This window comes from Typopeltis vanoorti, chromosome 10, assembly GCF_054136105.1.
Source record: "Typopeltis vanoorti isolate ZY-2024b chromosome 10, IOZ_Tvanoo_1.0, whole genome shotgun sequence".
Taxonomy (NCBI): domain Eukaryota; kingdom Metazoa; phylum Arthropoda; class Arachnida; order Uropygi; family Thelyphonidae; genus Typopeltis; species Typopeltis vanoorti.
In genome coordinates, this window is record NC_143558.1 from 53,934,930 (window position 1) to 53,950,661 (window position 15,732).

The 15,732-nt window shown below is 35.9% G+C and overlaps 1 protein-coding gene across 1 annotated transcript in view; it reads left to right on the forward strand.

Annotated features, from left to right (window-relative positions):
- Cmtr1 (Cap methyltransferase 1) overlaps positions 1-15,025 on the forward strand; it is a 378,564-nt gene extending 363,539 nt beyond the window's left edge. The window contains exons 23-24 of the mRNA XM_090398617.1: positions 5,718-5,826; positions 14,097-15,025. Of these exons, the coding sequence (XP_090254743.1) occupies positions 5,718-5,826; positions 14,097-14,223 (236 nt within the window). The 3' untranslated portion in view covers positions 14,224-15,025. The remainder of the gene's footprint in view (positions 1-5,717; positions 5,827-14,096) is intronic.
- The last annotated feature ends 707 nt before the right edge of the window (positions 15,026-15,732 follow it).

Below are 15,732 nucleotides of genomic sequence, written 5' to 3' on the forward strand. Positions count from 1 at the left end.
TGTGATGTGATGTGATGTTGGGAATAGAAGGATATATAATTTTCCAGAAGGATAGAAATGTGAAAAGAGGAGGGGGAGTGGTGTTAATGATTGCAGAGGAAATGTCTCTGGAAAGTGTAGAAGTTGATAGAGCATGACAGATTTTGAATCTGTGTGTTGTGAAGTTGAAATAAACAGGTTAATATATCTGATATAGGATGCTGTTATAGGCCAGGGAATGCAGAGAATACTGATTGGTAAATGTTTAGGCAAATTAGTTAGGCATGTAAAAAGATGATGCTCTTGATGGAAGACTTTAATTACACGAATATAGAATAGAAGGCGGAGATAGTGAATGGGAACAAGGAGAGAGAGTTTGTGAAATTTCTGAGAGATAATTATCTTAAGCAGCATGTGATTGAAGCAACTAGAGGCTTTAATGCTTTGGATTTGGTAACTTCACAAGATGTAGTTGTTAATGAAGTGTTGACACTGCCACCAGTTGGTGAGAGTGATCGTGAGGTACTTGTTTGGGAAGTGATGAAACAATAAAAGGTTACTGCCAAAAATGGATACATGTGGAAGTATAAAGCAGGTGATTATACGAAGCTGTGTAGTCAGTTAGCATCAGTACATTGGGTAGACAAGCTGAACAGAAAAAATGTTGACAATGCATGAAAACTCAAAAGCCAGTATCTGACCAAAGCAATGCATGACTGCATACCAAGGATTAAGCAAGTAAATAAAGTAGGAGTGAAATGAAATGGATGAACAGTGAAATCAAACAAGCTTTGCTGGAAAGAAAATATTATAGAGGATGTACAAGACAGTTGGTGGTGATTGGATCAATGAAGATTATAAAGTGCAAGCTAGAAAGGTGATGAGCATGATAAAAAAAAGAAAAGCAAGCAAGAGGAAGGATAATTATGGCAGATTATCAGCTGCAAAGGATATAGTGGAATTATTGAATGAGCACTTTATAAGTGTAGTGTATATCATACTGATGTAAATGACACCATGCAATATATAGAAGAGAGGCAAGTATTAGGAGAATAAAAGAATCAGAGGTGTATCAGGTGTTAGCTGGTTTGGGTGTTAAGTCTGGGAATGGATGACATATCACCACATATTCTTAAGGAATGTGCACTAGAGTTGGCTATGCCCTTGACCTGGTTATTTAATGAAAGTTTTGCAATCAGTAGGATTCCTAAGAAGTGGAAAGAAGGCAAAATAGTACCACTCTACAAGCATGGTTCTAAGACAGAAGTCTCCAACTATAGGCCAGTCTGTATAACAGTGGTTGTGGTCAAAGTGTTGGAGAGATTGGTAAGGAATAGAATACAGGATTGGATTGATGGACATAGCATTCTTTATGATGGTCAGCATGCATTTGTAAAGAATAGGTCCTGTTTTAGTAATTTACCTACATTTTATGATAAGGTAACAAGTGTGTTAGATAAGGGAGAATCATATACAGATATTCTTGGACTTTGCAAAAGCATTTGATAGATTACCACATGATAAGTTGCTGGCCTGGTTGGCAGAATGGTTAGTGTATTTGCTCTCCAGCCAAAAGGCTGCAGGTTCAAATCCCACCGTGGGCAGTGATGTTTATGATTGCCTGTGAAAGTACTAGTGGTGGTAGATGTTGTTGGTGTAGATGATGAACGTAGTTGTAGTTGGTGGACTTGTGTTGTGGAGTAGGTGCCCTCCTCATGGAGTCCAAAGACTCATTGAGGAGGGCACCTACTTCACAACTCTACGTCTCCACCACTCAAGTGCACCAACTTCAACTACATTCATCATCTACATCAACAACATCTACCACCGACCACCACCACTAGTATTTTCACAGGCAATCATAAACATCACTGCCCACAGCAGGATTTGAACCTGCAGCCTTTTGACTGGAGAGCGAATATACTAACCATTCAGCCAATCAGGCCAGCAACTTATGTGGTAATCTATCAAATGCTTCTGCAAAGTCCGAGAATATCACTGTATATGATAGAGACATTTAATAATAATAAGTTGGTGTACAAGCTATAGAGGATGGGAATAGATAGTATATTAGTTAGATGGATCAGAGATTGGCTCTCTGAACAATACCAGCAGGTTGTGTATGATGGAGCAGTCTTAAAAAAAGGAGGGTGACCAGTGCTGTGCCGCAGGGTTCTGTTTCTTGGCCCCCTACTGTTTAATTTGTTTGTAAACAATATATCATGTGGACTGACTGGAGATATTTTGTTGTTTGCTGATGATGCAAAGTTGGGAAGAATTATAAGTAGCACTTTTCATGTTAATTCCCTTCAGAGAGATTTGAATAGACTTTTTACTTGGACAAAGGAGTGGTGTTGTAGTTTTAATATCAATAAGTGCAAGGTGTTGCATAGTGCAGAAATATAAGACTGTGTACTATATCGATGGTGCCATACTGCACAAAGTGGATGAGATTAGAGATTTGGGAGTGATGTGAAGTGTTGCAAAGGCTCTACATCATAGTGCTGCTATGATAAGAAATACTCTAACCTATAGGTATAAGAAATAGTTGTGCACTGTATAAGACACTTGGATTATTGTGCTCAGATCTGATCACCTGGTTTTCAATGCAATGTCGAGACATTGGAGAGAGTCCAGAGATGAGTGACTTAAGACAATGTTGGAACTTTGCTATGGATAGGTTGAAGAAATGTGGATTGTAGAGTTTGGTGGATAGGAGCGAAAGAGGTGATATGATAGAGACATTTAAGTTAGTGAGAGGGGATTTTATCGGATTATGCCAGGGGGGGGGGGGGTATAAAAAGAATAAAAGGTGAGATGGGAAGAACTAGAGGCCATCCCTGAAAGTTATATAAAAGTGTGGTGAGGAGTGGATTTTTTACATGGATAATTGTCAGTGAATTATTATTATTATGTGACACCTCCAGGGAGTCCAAAGACGCATCGAGGGAGAGTGTGTGCCAACAGAATTGAATGATTGATCCCCTTCCAACTACTAACCATGCTCAAACTTAACTTTTTACATGAGTCATTAGTAGTAGAGGCTCTACCAATCGACCAACCTTTGCTGGCATGGCATGCATTACCAAAATGTGTAATGAAAGGAGTTAAGGATTTTAAGATTCTATATGATAAATATGTTGCTAGTTGAATGAGCCTCCCATAATGAGTCTGCCTACTCTATGAAGGGTGCAATAATAATAATATGATTTCATTTCATTGAATAGACCAAAGATCATGACATTCTGCAGAATGAGAAGCATCTGTGTCTGCTAATTTGTTTACAGCCGCAATGAATTCTGTATCTGTGAAATAAAATATAGCTAGTAGTGATTACATATCGACAGGGAACTGAGTATGGTTTATAACAATTTTTTTTTGGGGGGGGTAAACAGCATGCAATGATACAGCATATCAGCACCTGTTATAAACAGTAACATTTGATATAAATATTCAATACATTTAGAAATTTGTGATTTTCAGTAATTTTTTTACACTTTTACCTGGTCTTCAAATAAGCTTAGTTATTTAATGAAATTTGCATTTTTAATATGTCTATTGTTATGATATTTGATATAATTTTTAGAATTTTAAATTACTTGCATGTTTATGTATATTACCATGTTCATGCCAGGCTGTGTCTCATGCGAGTTGTGCCTCAAGCAGCTGCATTTTTGTGCTACAATAAAACTTTTACTTTGGTTTGGAATTATGTAGTATGGTGTTCATTCCAGTTGTTTTTAATTACAACTAAATACTCTAATTATTCAATAAATACAATATATATTGATTGTGTTTGTGTGCAATATGGTGCTTGTAAGGGGAGATTTGCACTGCTTGGAAAGAAGCCAATGGACACTATAGTGTGAGGAACAAACAGCCACCTTAGTAAGACATAAGGTGGGCACCTTTCGCTCTGATGACTGTAACAGTCCTACACAGGGTACACTTTCCACAAGCATACAGTAGCAATCAATGGGAATTTTGGACTATTCTTCCTCTAGGCATATAATTGAGGTCCTGGACTGCATTGTGGCTTGGATGTGCCTTGACCTCACCTGATGCTCCAGTTCATCCCACAGATATTCAGTAGGGTTGAGATCAGATCTCTGTGGAGACCAGTGAAGCGTGGTGACATTCATGTCCACAAACCATGTAATTACAGTAGTAGCCTTGATGGGTTGCAATGTCTTGCTTGAAAGAGACAATGATCAGTTCCATAGAAGCACCACAAAGTAGGAAGCATTGCAATGTTCAGATACCTCTCAGTGTTCAATGTTTGTCACCACAAGCAGAATTCTTAGGCCAAATCAAGAAAAACAAGACTATACCATCACACCACCACCTCCAAATTTCATAGTTGGGGTTTATGTACTCTGGTAATAGATGTTCATCTGCTCAGTAAAGGGTGTAGTGTGATTCATTACTCCATAACACAAGCTTCCAAACATCTTACTGTACATGCTCTTTGCACTGTTGAAGATGACACTGCATGTTGGACTTTATATTGCAGTCCTACCATGGAAATCCATGTTATTAGCCTCTGTTCTGAATGTGTTTGTGCAGATTCAGGTTCCAGTCAATGCCTGAAATTCCACATTCAATGTTTTGGCCGATGAATGGCAGTTGTTATATATTATGCTTCATAGCACCCTATGGTCACTTTTGGTGAGTATGGTGGGTCGTCCACTGGAGGTAGCACATGCAGTTGACTATTTATGCTTCCATCTCAGTATGGTATCACTGATGACCTTGGATGGCTCAGTTTATCAACAATTTGCCAAACAGATAGGCCTTCAACATGCCATCCTATCACAACACCTCTTTCAGATTCCATCAGTTCCCTTATCGCAGCCATTTCATCTGGACAGTTGCATTAACTTGGAAGCATCATATTCCTCCAATAATTTATACTGGCTATAAACATCTGATTTGTTACATGACATGCTGCACCTTGCCCGTGGGGGTGTTCATTTACTTCTTTCCAAGTAGGTATTTCATTATATAGGATCATTTTCTTTCTAGTACAAAACTAAGATATGCACTGGACAAATTCTAGTGTCCTGCCTGAAGATCAAGTACAACATGAGTTCATTTGTCACTTCCCCTTGTGAACATGTTAAGTAAATCATTTTATTAAGTTTTATCCAACTTTTGCAAATTTTCTGTTCATCATACAAAAAAAAAAGTCTTGAACCTTAAAATAAAAAACGAAAAGGATTACTAGTTTCTTTTCCCCTTCCACAGTTAAGAAATTAAAAAAATAAGTGAGAAAATGAGACTAGTATCAAAAACTTTTTTTTTAATGATTAAGATAAAATTTTACTATCCTCCAAGCTTGCTTCTGAGCATTGCTGTAGTTAGTGGATTATGATAATCCTCTTTGGATGGGCATTAAGATTTCTACAGGAATGAGCAAACATTTAAGTTGCCTATTTTGGCAATAGTAGACAGCAACAGCTACTATCTTTAAGAAAGAAAAAGCTATCCCACCATGAAGTAACAATATAGATAAATATTTTTTTAGTTTTCTTTTCATATCCTTTAAATCTCCAATTATTCCAGCAAACAAAGAATGATTACTGGCATCTTTTTTGAAAGCACTGGTTTGTAATGCTCTGTAACTAAATTTTCATTCATTTCTAGCATAATTAAATTGTGTAAATTAAGATATGATAATAACAGAAACTGTTCTGTAACAAAAAGTTACTAATAACCTGCTTTATACCATTCAACAGAACCTTGGATGATGGCTTTTAGTAAAAAGAGCATGCACAAGTATTGGTTCCATACAAGAACTCGAAAGTCTGTTTATGAATGTCCTAAAGATTCAGTTGCAAATTTCAGGTAATTTCATTTTATTTGATGATATATAGCAACCAAGACATCATCCAGCACAGCCATTCAGTATCCTTAATATCCTGATGGTGATGAGGAGCTATTGCAGTTGATAACTTATCATCACTGTGACTTGTCTCGGAAAGAACCCCATTTATATTACAAGTCAGATATTTAATAGCTGGATGATATGTTTGTTGCTGTGTTTTTACTTAAAGTCCATGAAATTCACATGTAAATGAATGTGGGACAAGAGACAGATGGCTGATTATACTTTAATATCCTGTCTTTTTTTATTTCATCCTACTTATTTCAAACTTTGAATTATGAAAAGTACTGGAAGACAATTCTCTGTGCATCAAGAGTCATTAGAGAAACCTTCCCCATTTATTTACAGTACGGCAGAGGAATATCAAGTGAGTAGATATAATCAATTTGCTAAGAACTTGTGCTCCAGAATTAACACCCGTTGTGTATTGTTTCTGTAAGCTGTCATACTCGTCTAGCATCTACCGAATAGCACCGAAACAGGCTTCATCCTGTCCATAAAAAGGGAGGTAAAATATGACTTTCAAACCTTTTCTCATTGCTTGCTCCTCAGTACCTTTTGAAAATGATGAATAGGGTCATCTATAACCAGCTTCTTCACTACAGAGACCCACTCCCAATATGGATTCTGCTATTCTCATTCTTCGACAGACCTCCTCACTAACTATAACCATTTCAAATCTTTCTCTATCCATTGTGATTGGGTAGTCAGTTTCCTCTCTGGTCATTCTTTACATGTTATAGTTGATGGATCTCTCTCATCAGATTTCTTTATCACTACCGGAATATTTTAAGGTTCTGGTACTCTGTCCATGCTCTCCATCCTATATGTCAAGGGCTGTTTCTCTCTCTAGCTTAAATTCCTATCCATAGTTTTGTTGATGATAGGATTCTCCATTCCTCTTCCTGCATTCACAATGCATTCCACTAACTAACAACTCTCCACTTAAACAATATGCTCCTCAAATGCTTCTTCAACATATCTTTATGCAACTTCCAGGGATGGCCTCTTGTTCTTCCCATCTTAACATCCACTCTTTTTATAGATGCTTTTTTATTAATCTGATGGAATCCCTTAACTAACTTGAAAGTCTCTGTCATATCTCCTCTTTTCCTCCTGTCTGTCAACCTCTGTAATCCACACTGTCTCACTCTTCATAACCAACACTCCAGAGTCCTGATATAACTTTAATCATTCAAAAAACTAGACTTTGGTCATTCATTTTTGGATCCTCTCTAGCATTTCCACATCACAATGAAAACTAGGTGACTAAATTTGAGAACAGTAGTCCATCATCACTGTGACTTTTCTCGGAAAAAACCCCATTTATATGTGGTCTAACCAATGCCTTATATAGAGACACCGCCACCATCTTCTTCTTATTATTATTATATAACACTTCCAGGGAGTCCAAAGACTCGTTACACCAACACCATCTACCGTCGACCACCACTAGTATTTTAACAGACAATCACAAACATTTTAACCCACAGCCTTTTGGCTTGAGAGCGGATACGCTAACAACTCGGCCAAAGTTATTCCTACATGTACTTTTTATCACAGCAGCAATATGATGTGCAATCTTCACAACACACAGTGTGCCCTCGGACCATTAACCCACTGTCTACTATCACCCCAAGATCCCAAAGCTCATCTACTTCCTGAAGTACAGCTCCACCAATATAGTATATAGCCTTATATCTCTGTATCCCAGAATGTAACACCTTGCATTTATTAATATTAAAACTGCAACCCCACTCATTTGTCCAAGCTAAAAGTCTATTCAACTCTTCCAATAGAGAATTAACATCAGCACTACTCCTGATAATTCTATCTAAGTTCGCATCATCCACAAACATTTGAAGAACCCAAATCAATCCACATGAAATACCATTAACAAATAAGTTAAACAATGGGGGGTGGGGCAAGAACAGAACTCTGAGACACAACATCACTGGGCACCTTCCTTTTCTGAGGCACTGCTCCATCATGCAAAACTTGCTGGTATATTTCAGAAAGACAGTCTTCAATCCATCTAACCAATCTGCTATCTAATCCCACCTTCTGCAGCTTATACACTAATCTGCCACCTGGTAATTTATCAAATGCATTTGCAAAGCCCAAGAAAATCATCGTATATATATATATATATATATGAATCTCCTTTATACAATGCATTCGTCACCTTATCATAAAATTTAAGCAAATTGCTAAAACAAGACTTGTCCTTCACAAATCCACACTAACCATCACAGAGAATCTTATGTCCATCAACCCCAATCATATATTCTGTTTCTAACCAATTTTTCCAACATTTTGATCACAACTGCAGATATACAGCCCAGTCTATAACTGGAAACTTCTGTTTGCAAACCATGCTTGTGGAGAGGTATTATTTTGCCTTCTTTCCACTCCTTAGGAACCCTCCCCACTGCAAGACTTTCATTAAATAACTAGGTCAAGTGCATGGCTAACTCTTTTCACATTCTTTAAAAATACGTGATAATATGTCATCCATTTCCACAGCCTTATTAACATCTAACCCAAGCAACACTTGATACAACTCTGATTCTTTCACCTTTAATCTCTCAATCCTTACTTCCCCCTTCTACATGTTGCACAGCATCATTCATACCATCAGTGTATATCATACCTGTGATATACACTGATGAAGTTTTACTTAAATAATTCCACTATATCATTTGTTATGGTTACTCTGCTACAATAACTATCCACCATTGTTAACCTGTCATGATTATTTTTCCACATAGCAGTAAAATTCCCTTGGATTAACTTTAACCTGACTGGCCAGTCTCCTGTAATATTCTACTTTTCTTTTTTAACCATGCTTGTCACTTTTCTGACCTGCAGTTTATATTCTTTATGCATCTGTTCACTGCAAATAGTCTTGTACTTCCTCCATAACAACTTCTTTCGTAACACTGCTTGTTTGATTTCACTGTTCTTCCATCTCACTCCTACTGTATTTATTCACTTAACTCTTGGTATGCAGTTATGCATTGCTTATGTTTAGATACTGCCTTATCATTTCCTGTGTGCTGTCAACATCTTTTCTGCGCAATTCAACCCAATGTATTGATGCTAGTTGACTATGGAGCTTCTCATAATCAACCACCTTATAGTTCCACATCATTATTATTATCTGAGACCTCAAGGGAAGCTATAAATCATCCAAATCAGCTGTCATTACCTTCCCTTAAATTCATTCATAGTAGATGCACTCACGACCCCTAAAAGCAAACTATTCCACTCACTCACTGCTGTGTGAGAGAAAAACCTAGCTCTCACCCCTTTCCTGACTGTGAACAAACTTAACTTCTATGGATGCACCGTGTTCTCTCCCCCACTTTCCATATAACAAAAAATTTCATCAGATGATATCCTATAACACCCATTGAAAAGTGTATAGACCTCTATCATATCACCCCTCTTTCTCCTGTTAAACAGAGTCTGTAATCCACATACTCGCAATCTGTCCTCATAATCTAAATCCCATAATTCATATATAATCTTTGCAACTCTTCTTTATCCAGGAGATCAAAGCGTATAAAGAGGCAAAATGACTTCCTTATCCGTAGATGTCAAGGTTTGCTTCAACATCGCAATTATCCTCTCTGCGTTATATTTGCAACTTTTGCTATGTGACCTTTAACTTCAAATTCTTATTCACCAATATGCCAAGATCCCTTGCCTCCTCAGTTTCTTTTAGCATAATCCTGTTAATATAATATGCTGCTGGAAATCTTATCATGCCAAAGTGCATAACTTGACACTTACTAACATTAAACTAACAGCCATTTTCATTTGCCCAAATTTCCAGCCTATTCAAATCATTTTGTAAATGCTGAATATCAGTAGCATCCCTGATTGCCCTGCCTAACTTTGCATCATTGGCAAAACAATTGCACATCTGATGTTAGACCCTGCTGATGTCTTTAATGTATGGATTGAACAATATGGCCCTAGGACTGAACCCTGAGTTACACCACTGGTCACCTTAAATCTGGCAGATTCACACCCACTGTATACCCCGCTTTTTGATGTCTGTCTGTCAACCATCCCCTGATCCAAGTCAAGAGTTTATATTCCAATCCCATATTCTCCAGTTTATGCAACCCACGTTATGCATGCTACCATCAATATGTGGCCTCACAGTCTTTCGGCATGCGTGAAGGCAAAAGGGGAACATCTCAAACATTGGATGCTGCTATATACATGTTATACATGTGGTTTACACATGCTGAAAGCAAGTTCAAGTTGTAACAGTATTTATGGATGGACTAGGTATAGATTCCTTAGCATTTCAACAACATATTATTTAGTATTCTGTATCACTGCTTGCAACTATATTACGAAATACTTGCAGTAAGGGATAATGGCATTATCATGTTCAGGTTGTTTCCATTTTAATAGGACTTCCAGAATGTAATCAACACTGAAATGTCCAGAATGAGATTCAGCATTCATTTTTTCATTTTTTTCTCAGCACTATGACTCCTCAGGGGAGGCATTCTCAAAAAATTCATCCATCTGATTTGAAGCTTGTGTATTGTGTTTTTTACAGGATCCCAACAGTCAACATTCTAGTAACTTGTGCGCCAAATAAGTTGTAAAACATTCTTTGAGGTAATGACTGCATAGTTTGCAGCATCCCTTCTATGAAAACCAAGGTTGTGAAGTTCTGTAAATAATGTTCTTGCACATTTACAGATGTGGCTCTCCTGAACTCCTGGTTAAGACAGTCCAACAAATGTATGTGTGAGGGGGGGGGATCCTTTTCAGTATCCATTTCATCATTTTTTGTGTTCTGTATGACCATTTTCTGGTTTCTTTTCACTTTTATAATTAAATACAGAATTATAAACACATTATCACAAGAATATTTTAATGTTTGCCAAATATTCAGTCTGAAACTAACAGACTATCCTCAGTGGCTTGATAGGAACAGTTTTACAAGGTGGAATACAAACAATTGATCATTCAAAAGTAGAACGAGCCACGTGATGTTACATTGCTAAGCATTAAAGAGAGGTAAATTTCATCAGAGTGACAAATAAATTATAGGTATTAATTCACAGTTTCATATAACAATCTTAATTTATAAATTCAATTAAAGATAACATTAGACTAATGTAAGAATTAAAGATCTCAATTTAAAAAAATTCCTTACATCCTCGTATTAAGTTTACACCATGAGATTGAAAAAGTCAAGTTATCCTTTTTAGACATCCTCCTCATCTGCTCACCTTCAGGTATTCTGATAAGAACAGTTTACAGAAAACCCATTTTTACTGGATGTTACATTCTCAGACAATCTGCCCATCATCCTTATCAAAAAACAGGAATCATAAAATGTTTAATTTGATGAGCTAGAACTAATTGCTCAACTCCTCATGAATTACAGAAAGAACTTTTAACCATCAAACATCACGTGAAATTAAATGGCTTCTCAAAAAAAAATGCACATCTGTTCGATTCGTACAATCCAATCCAGAACAACAAAGAATCAATACGTCAAGTTCCAATTTCATATTTTCTGGGATTTCAGAGCCGATTTCAAGAATTTTGAAGAAAGATGATTTAACAGCCACTTATATCCCTATTAACAAAACATCCACCTATTTCCCCTCTTCTAAAGATAAATGCTCAACTATGTCTCTGCTTGGTGTATATCAAGTTCCTTGTAACTGCAATCTGTCGTACTTTGGACAAACAGGATGCTCTATACATATTAATTAAATTAGGGAAACAAAACACACGTGTTAAAAAGATTATTTTACTGATTACAAATAAAACAGTAACTTTACGTTTAGACCCCTGTATTGAGGTCATCTTCAGAAGGATACATTCAGAAGTATAAGAACAAGCTACATGCTGTTGCACACTACACAAGTAAATTACATCTACATTGTTAACTAATCTTTTTTTCTTAGCCTGCCCTCTAGTGGAAAAAAATAAATAAAATAAATAAAAAATAAAAATAAATAAAAAAAAAAAACTACAATAAACTCTGCTAAAGTCCTCATGTACTAGGCTTCTTCTGGAATTATACAGTTATATTACGATTATCTTCTGGATTTGTCCAGGTTGCTATTGAATGTTCAAAGGAAAAAAAAAAAAAAAAACACTGCACTGGGTCTTGTATTGAGATTTTTCTTTGTGGTTGCTATGAAGGTTGTAGATGGGTCCTCCACATTCTTGGAATTGTTAGACCATCATTTTTATTCAGATTCGGATCATGTTTGAGCATTTCACATGCTTCCTTGAATTTACACTCAAACCAGGTTTTGGTGCGGTGTAGGGACTTGGTACCTTTCTAGTCAATTCTGTGGTATGTTTGGAGTGCATGGTCAAAAAGGCCTGTTTTTCCAAAATGGAGGTATTTTATGTGACGTTTGTGTTCATCCTTTCTGATTGGGATGGTTCGTCCTGTTTCCCCTATGTACGGTATGTTACAAGTGCAATCTATTTTGTAAACCCCCGGGTGGCCTAAGTGTGGCAGAGGATCCTTGGAAGAATTGAGTAGGTGCCTTAATTTTGTCGGGGGTTTGAAGGTGGTTTTGATGTTGTATTTGTGTAGTGTTCTGTCTATTTTTTCTGAAATGCCTCTAACATATGGTATAGCAATAGCATTCTTGAAATCTTTTTTGTTATTAGTGGTATCTTTGTGGAGGATCTTGTGAATGGTTTTTATACTGTAATCCATTTTTTATAAAGGTATGTTTGATGGTCTCATATTCATGGTTAAGAGCTTGTTCAGTTGAACAAATGGTTTGAGCTCTGTGTTTAAGGGTGCTTATAATCCCTAGTTTTTGTGTTGGGTGGTGATAGGAAGTTTTGTTTATGTATTGGCCTGTATGTGTAGGTTTGCGGTAAACTGAGAAGGAGAGACAGCCTGAAGGAAGACGTGTGACAAGTGTGTCTAGGAACGGAAGAGAGTTGTTTTTTTTCTATTTCAATGGTGAATTGGATGCGTTCGTGTTGTTTGTTCAGGTGGCTAAGGAATGTATCTAGTGCTTGGTGGCCGTGGGGCCAAATGGCGAAAATATCGTCGACGTATCTGAGCCAAATTTTGGGCTTTAGGCATGCCGATCCTAGAGCTCGTTGCTCAAAATCTTCCATATAAAAGTTCGCTATTGGGGGGGGGGAGAGTGGAGAGCCCATGGCGGTACCTTCTTTTTGAAGGTAAAAATTGTTTTGCCACACGAAATATCTGGAGCGGAGTACGTGGGCAAAGAGGGCCGTGATGTCGTGTGGAAATATGTTCTGTAAGAGTAGGATAGTATCATTGATTGGGACATTGGTGAAAAGGGAAGTTATGTCAAAGCTGACTAATAGATCTTGGTCGTTGAGTGTAATATTTTTAATTTTGTTTATGAATTGTGTATTTTTTATGTAGGAAGGGGAATGACTAACCAATTCCTTGAGTGTGGCTGCTAATTTTTTGGCTAAGTGGTAATTTGGGCTGTCGATTCCTTCTACAATAGGACATAATGGTGTGTCTGTTTTGTGTAAGTTCTTTTCACTTAAACCTTGTTATCTTCCAGGTCTACCTACTCACTGATGAGACCTCAAAAAAGGTTGAAACTGGTCTGGGTAGTGACCTCTCCTCATAACATAATTACAGTATTGCATCCCCTAGGGGCTGTGTTTTTACATTATGAGAAAATATCAGGGATAGTGAGGGAGCTTGCTCCACCTTTGCTTCGAGTTGCCTTGGTGTTGTACTACCAATTGGTCATTTACACTTGGATTCGCCGATAGTTTTTCGGTATATATGAAACTCATAGATTCGTAGTTTTTGATCTTAGAGTTTTGCTTACTGGCAGTTGAACAACAACAGATTTTTATCCCCTTAATTATTATGATATGAATGTGTAATCTTTTCATCCTGAAGTGCATTATCGACTATTGTCCTTTGTCCATACTGCCAATCTATTTAAATTATCCTATAAGATGTCTGCATCACCTTTATCATCTACTGTCCTACCTAGTTTTGCATCATCAGCAAACAACTAAATATTCCCCATCAAATCTTCTGCTATATCATTAATGTATAAATGCTACATTCTAGTTTCCTACATATTTGTCAACATTTGAACTAATTAAAATTGTTAGGTAAACAGAGTGCTATGAACTATTAAAAGAAAATCAGTACTTAGTGTTAAGTAACAAAAGATTACTGATTTATTTTATTTATCTATTTTAGGTACTGTTTCACCAAGAGGATGTTTTGGGACTGGGAGAACGGGACAAAGTTATTAAGTGATGATGGTCCCAAAGATGACAATATTCATCGATGTACTATCATGAAATTTGTAGAAAATCTAAGATAAAGTACTATTGGTTAACAAGTATCATGACATTTATTTTATTCAAACCATTTCTTGTGTGCTCAAATCTGATTTATGTCACACTGAAGAACTGTTAATGTGTCTAAGAGGATATTTTGGGATATTTATCAGTGTTCCAACTTAAGTTATGCGAGTTTTTAACTATAAGTAAGATTATACATGATTCTATTCTGTGAAAAGCTACTTTGTTTTAAATATTATTGTAGTGAAGGTAAATGCTTAAATACATCCAATGTGTATATATTCAAAAATTACAAAAGCTGTGATTTTGATTTCTTATAGTTAAATTAGCTCTTTTCTTCCCCTCATTCATATTAAAATAATTTATATAAAAGAATTTAATCCCTCCTAAACCACCTCCTAATTGCAATAAATCAAAGTAAGGCAAACTAGAGTAGCAAAATTCATGTTGAAGGAAAGAAAAACAGGTAAAAAAAACTTTGTAAATAAGTAAAATTGTGCATCTTAAAGGTATCTTTCTTTGTATGTTTAATTTTTGATAAGAGGAAATGCTCCATCTTGTTAGTGTTTTTACAGAGCCTTATTCCAATGTTCCTACATAACTGTAAACACACACACATATATATATTGTGAATATATATTATATATCACATAATTTGTATGCATTTCCTGTTATGTTATCCATCCTTTACTGAGTTGTTCATACTTTTAATTATATAATTTTAAATATGTATAATTCAGGTTTAAACTTATCGGTTAAGTTTTAAGTTTCCATATTTCATTTAACTTTGTTTTGCAAATATATATAAAATATTTCACCTTCCATCTTGACAGAATGTCATTTTTTTTTCAGTTTGAAGCATTTCAAAGATATACTTTGAAATGGTAATTTTTTCAAAGATATACGAAAGATATACTTTGATCACTGTATTTGATCAAAAACAGCAATACTATGGTAAATAAGTTTGCTTCCACTAATCTTTTAAACAATTAAAAGCTGGAACTACTTTTTTTGGGGGGGGGGGGGATATTATGTATTATGTGCATATGTGTAAATATATATAAATGACACAACAATATTCATTAAAAATATCCTAATTTTCTGATCTGTAAAGAATAAAATTTAGAGATATAAAATGGAAAAGTACAACATAAAAATTATCAAATTTTCTTTTACAAAAAAAAGTTATATATGTACCTAATCAATTTCATATATCACGTATACAGAAATACATTGTACAAGCCTAGACCAGGATAATTTGCACTTTTCAAAGATGAAAATCAAACTTCCATTTTGACATAAAAATATGTTTAAGCATATTTATTTCTCACACTGGCCAAATATATTTTATTATATTATGTTGACTTTAGGCTGCATCTGTATAATTTATGTCTGTATTTCAATTCTAGCTTTCTTCTCTTGAAAAAATCACTCTAGTAACAACTTATGACATTATGCCAAGTCCAGTCACTTATTTTATCCTCTCAGTTTACACCACTAGTTGCTGTCTACCATCGTCTTCTTGAAAA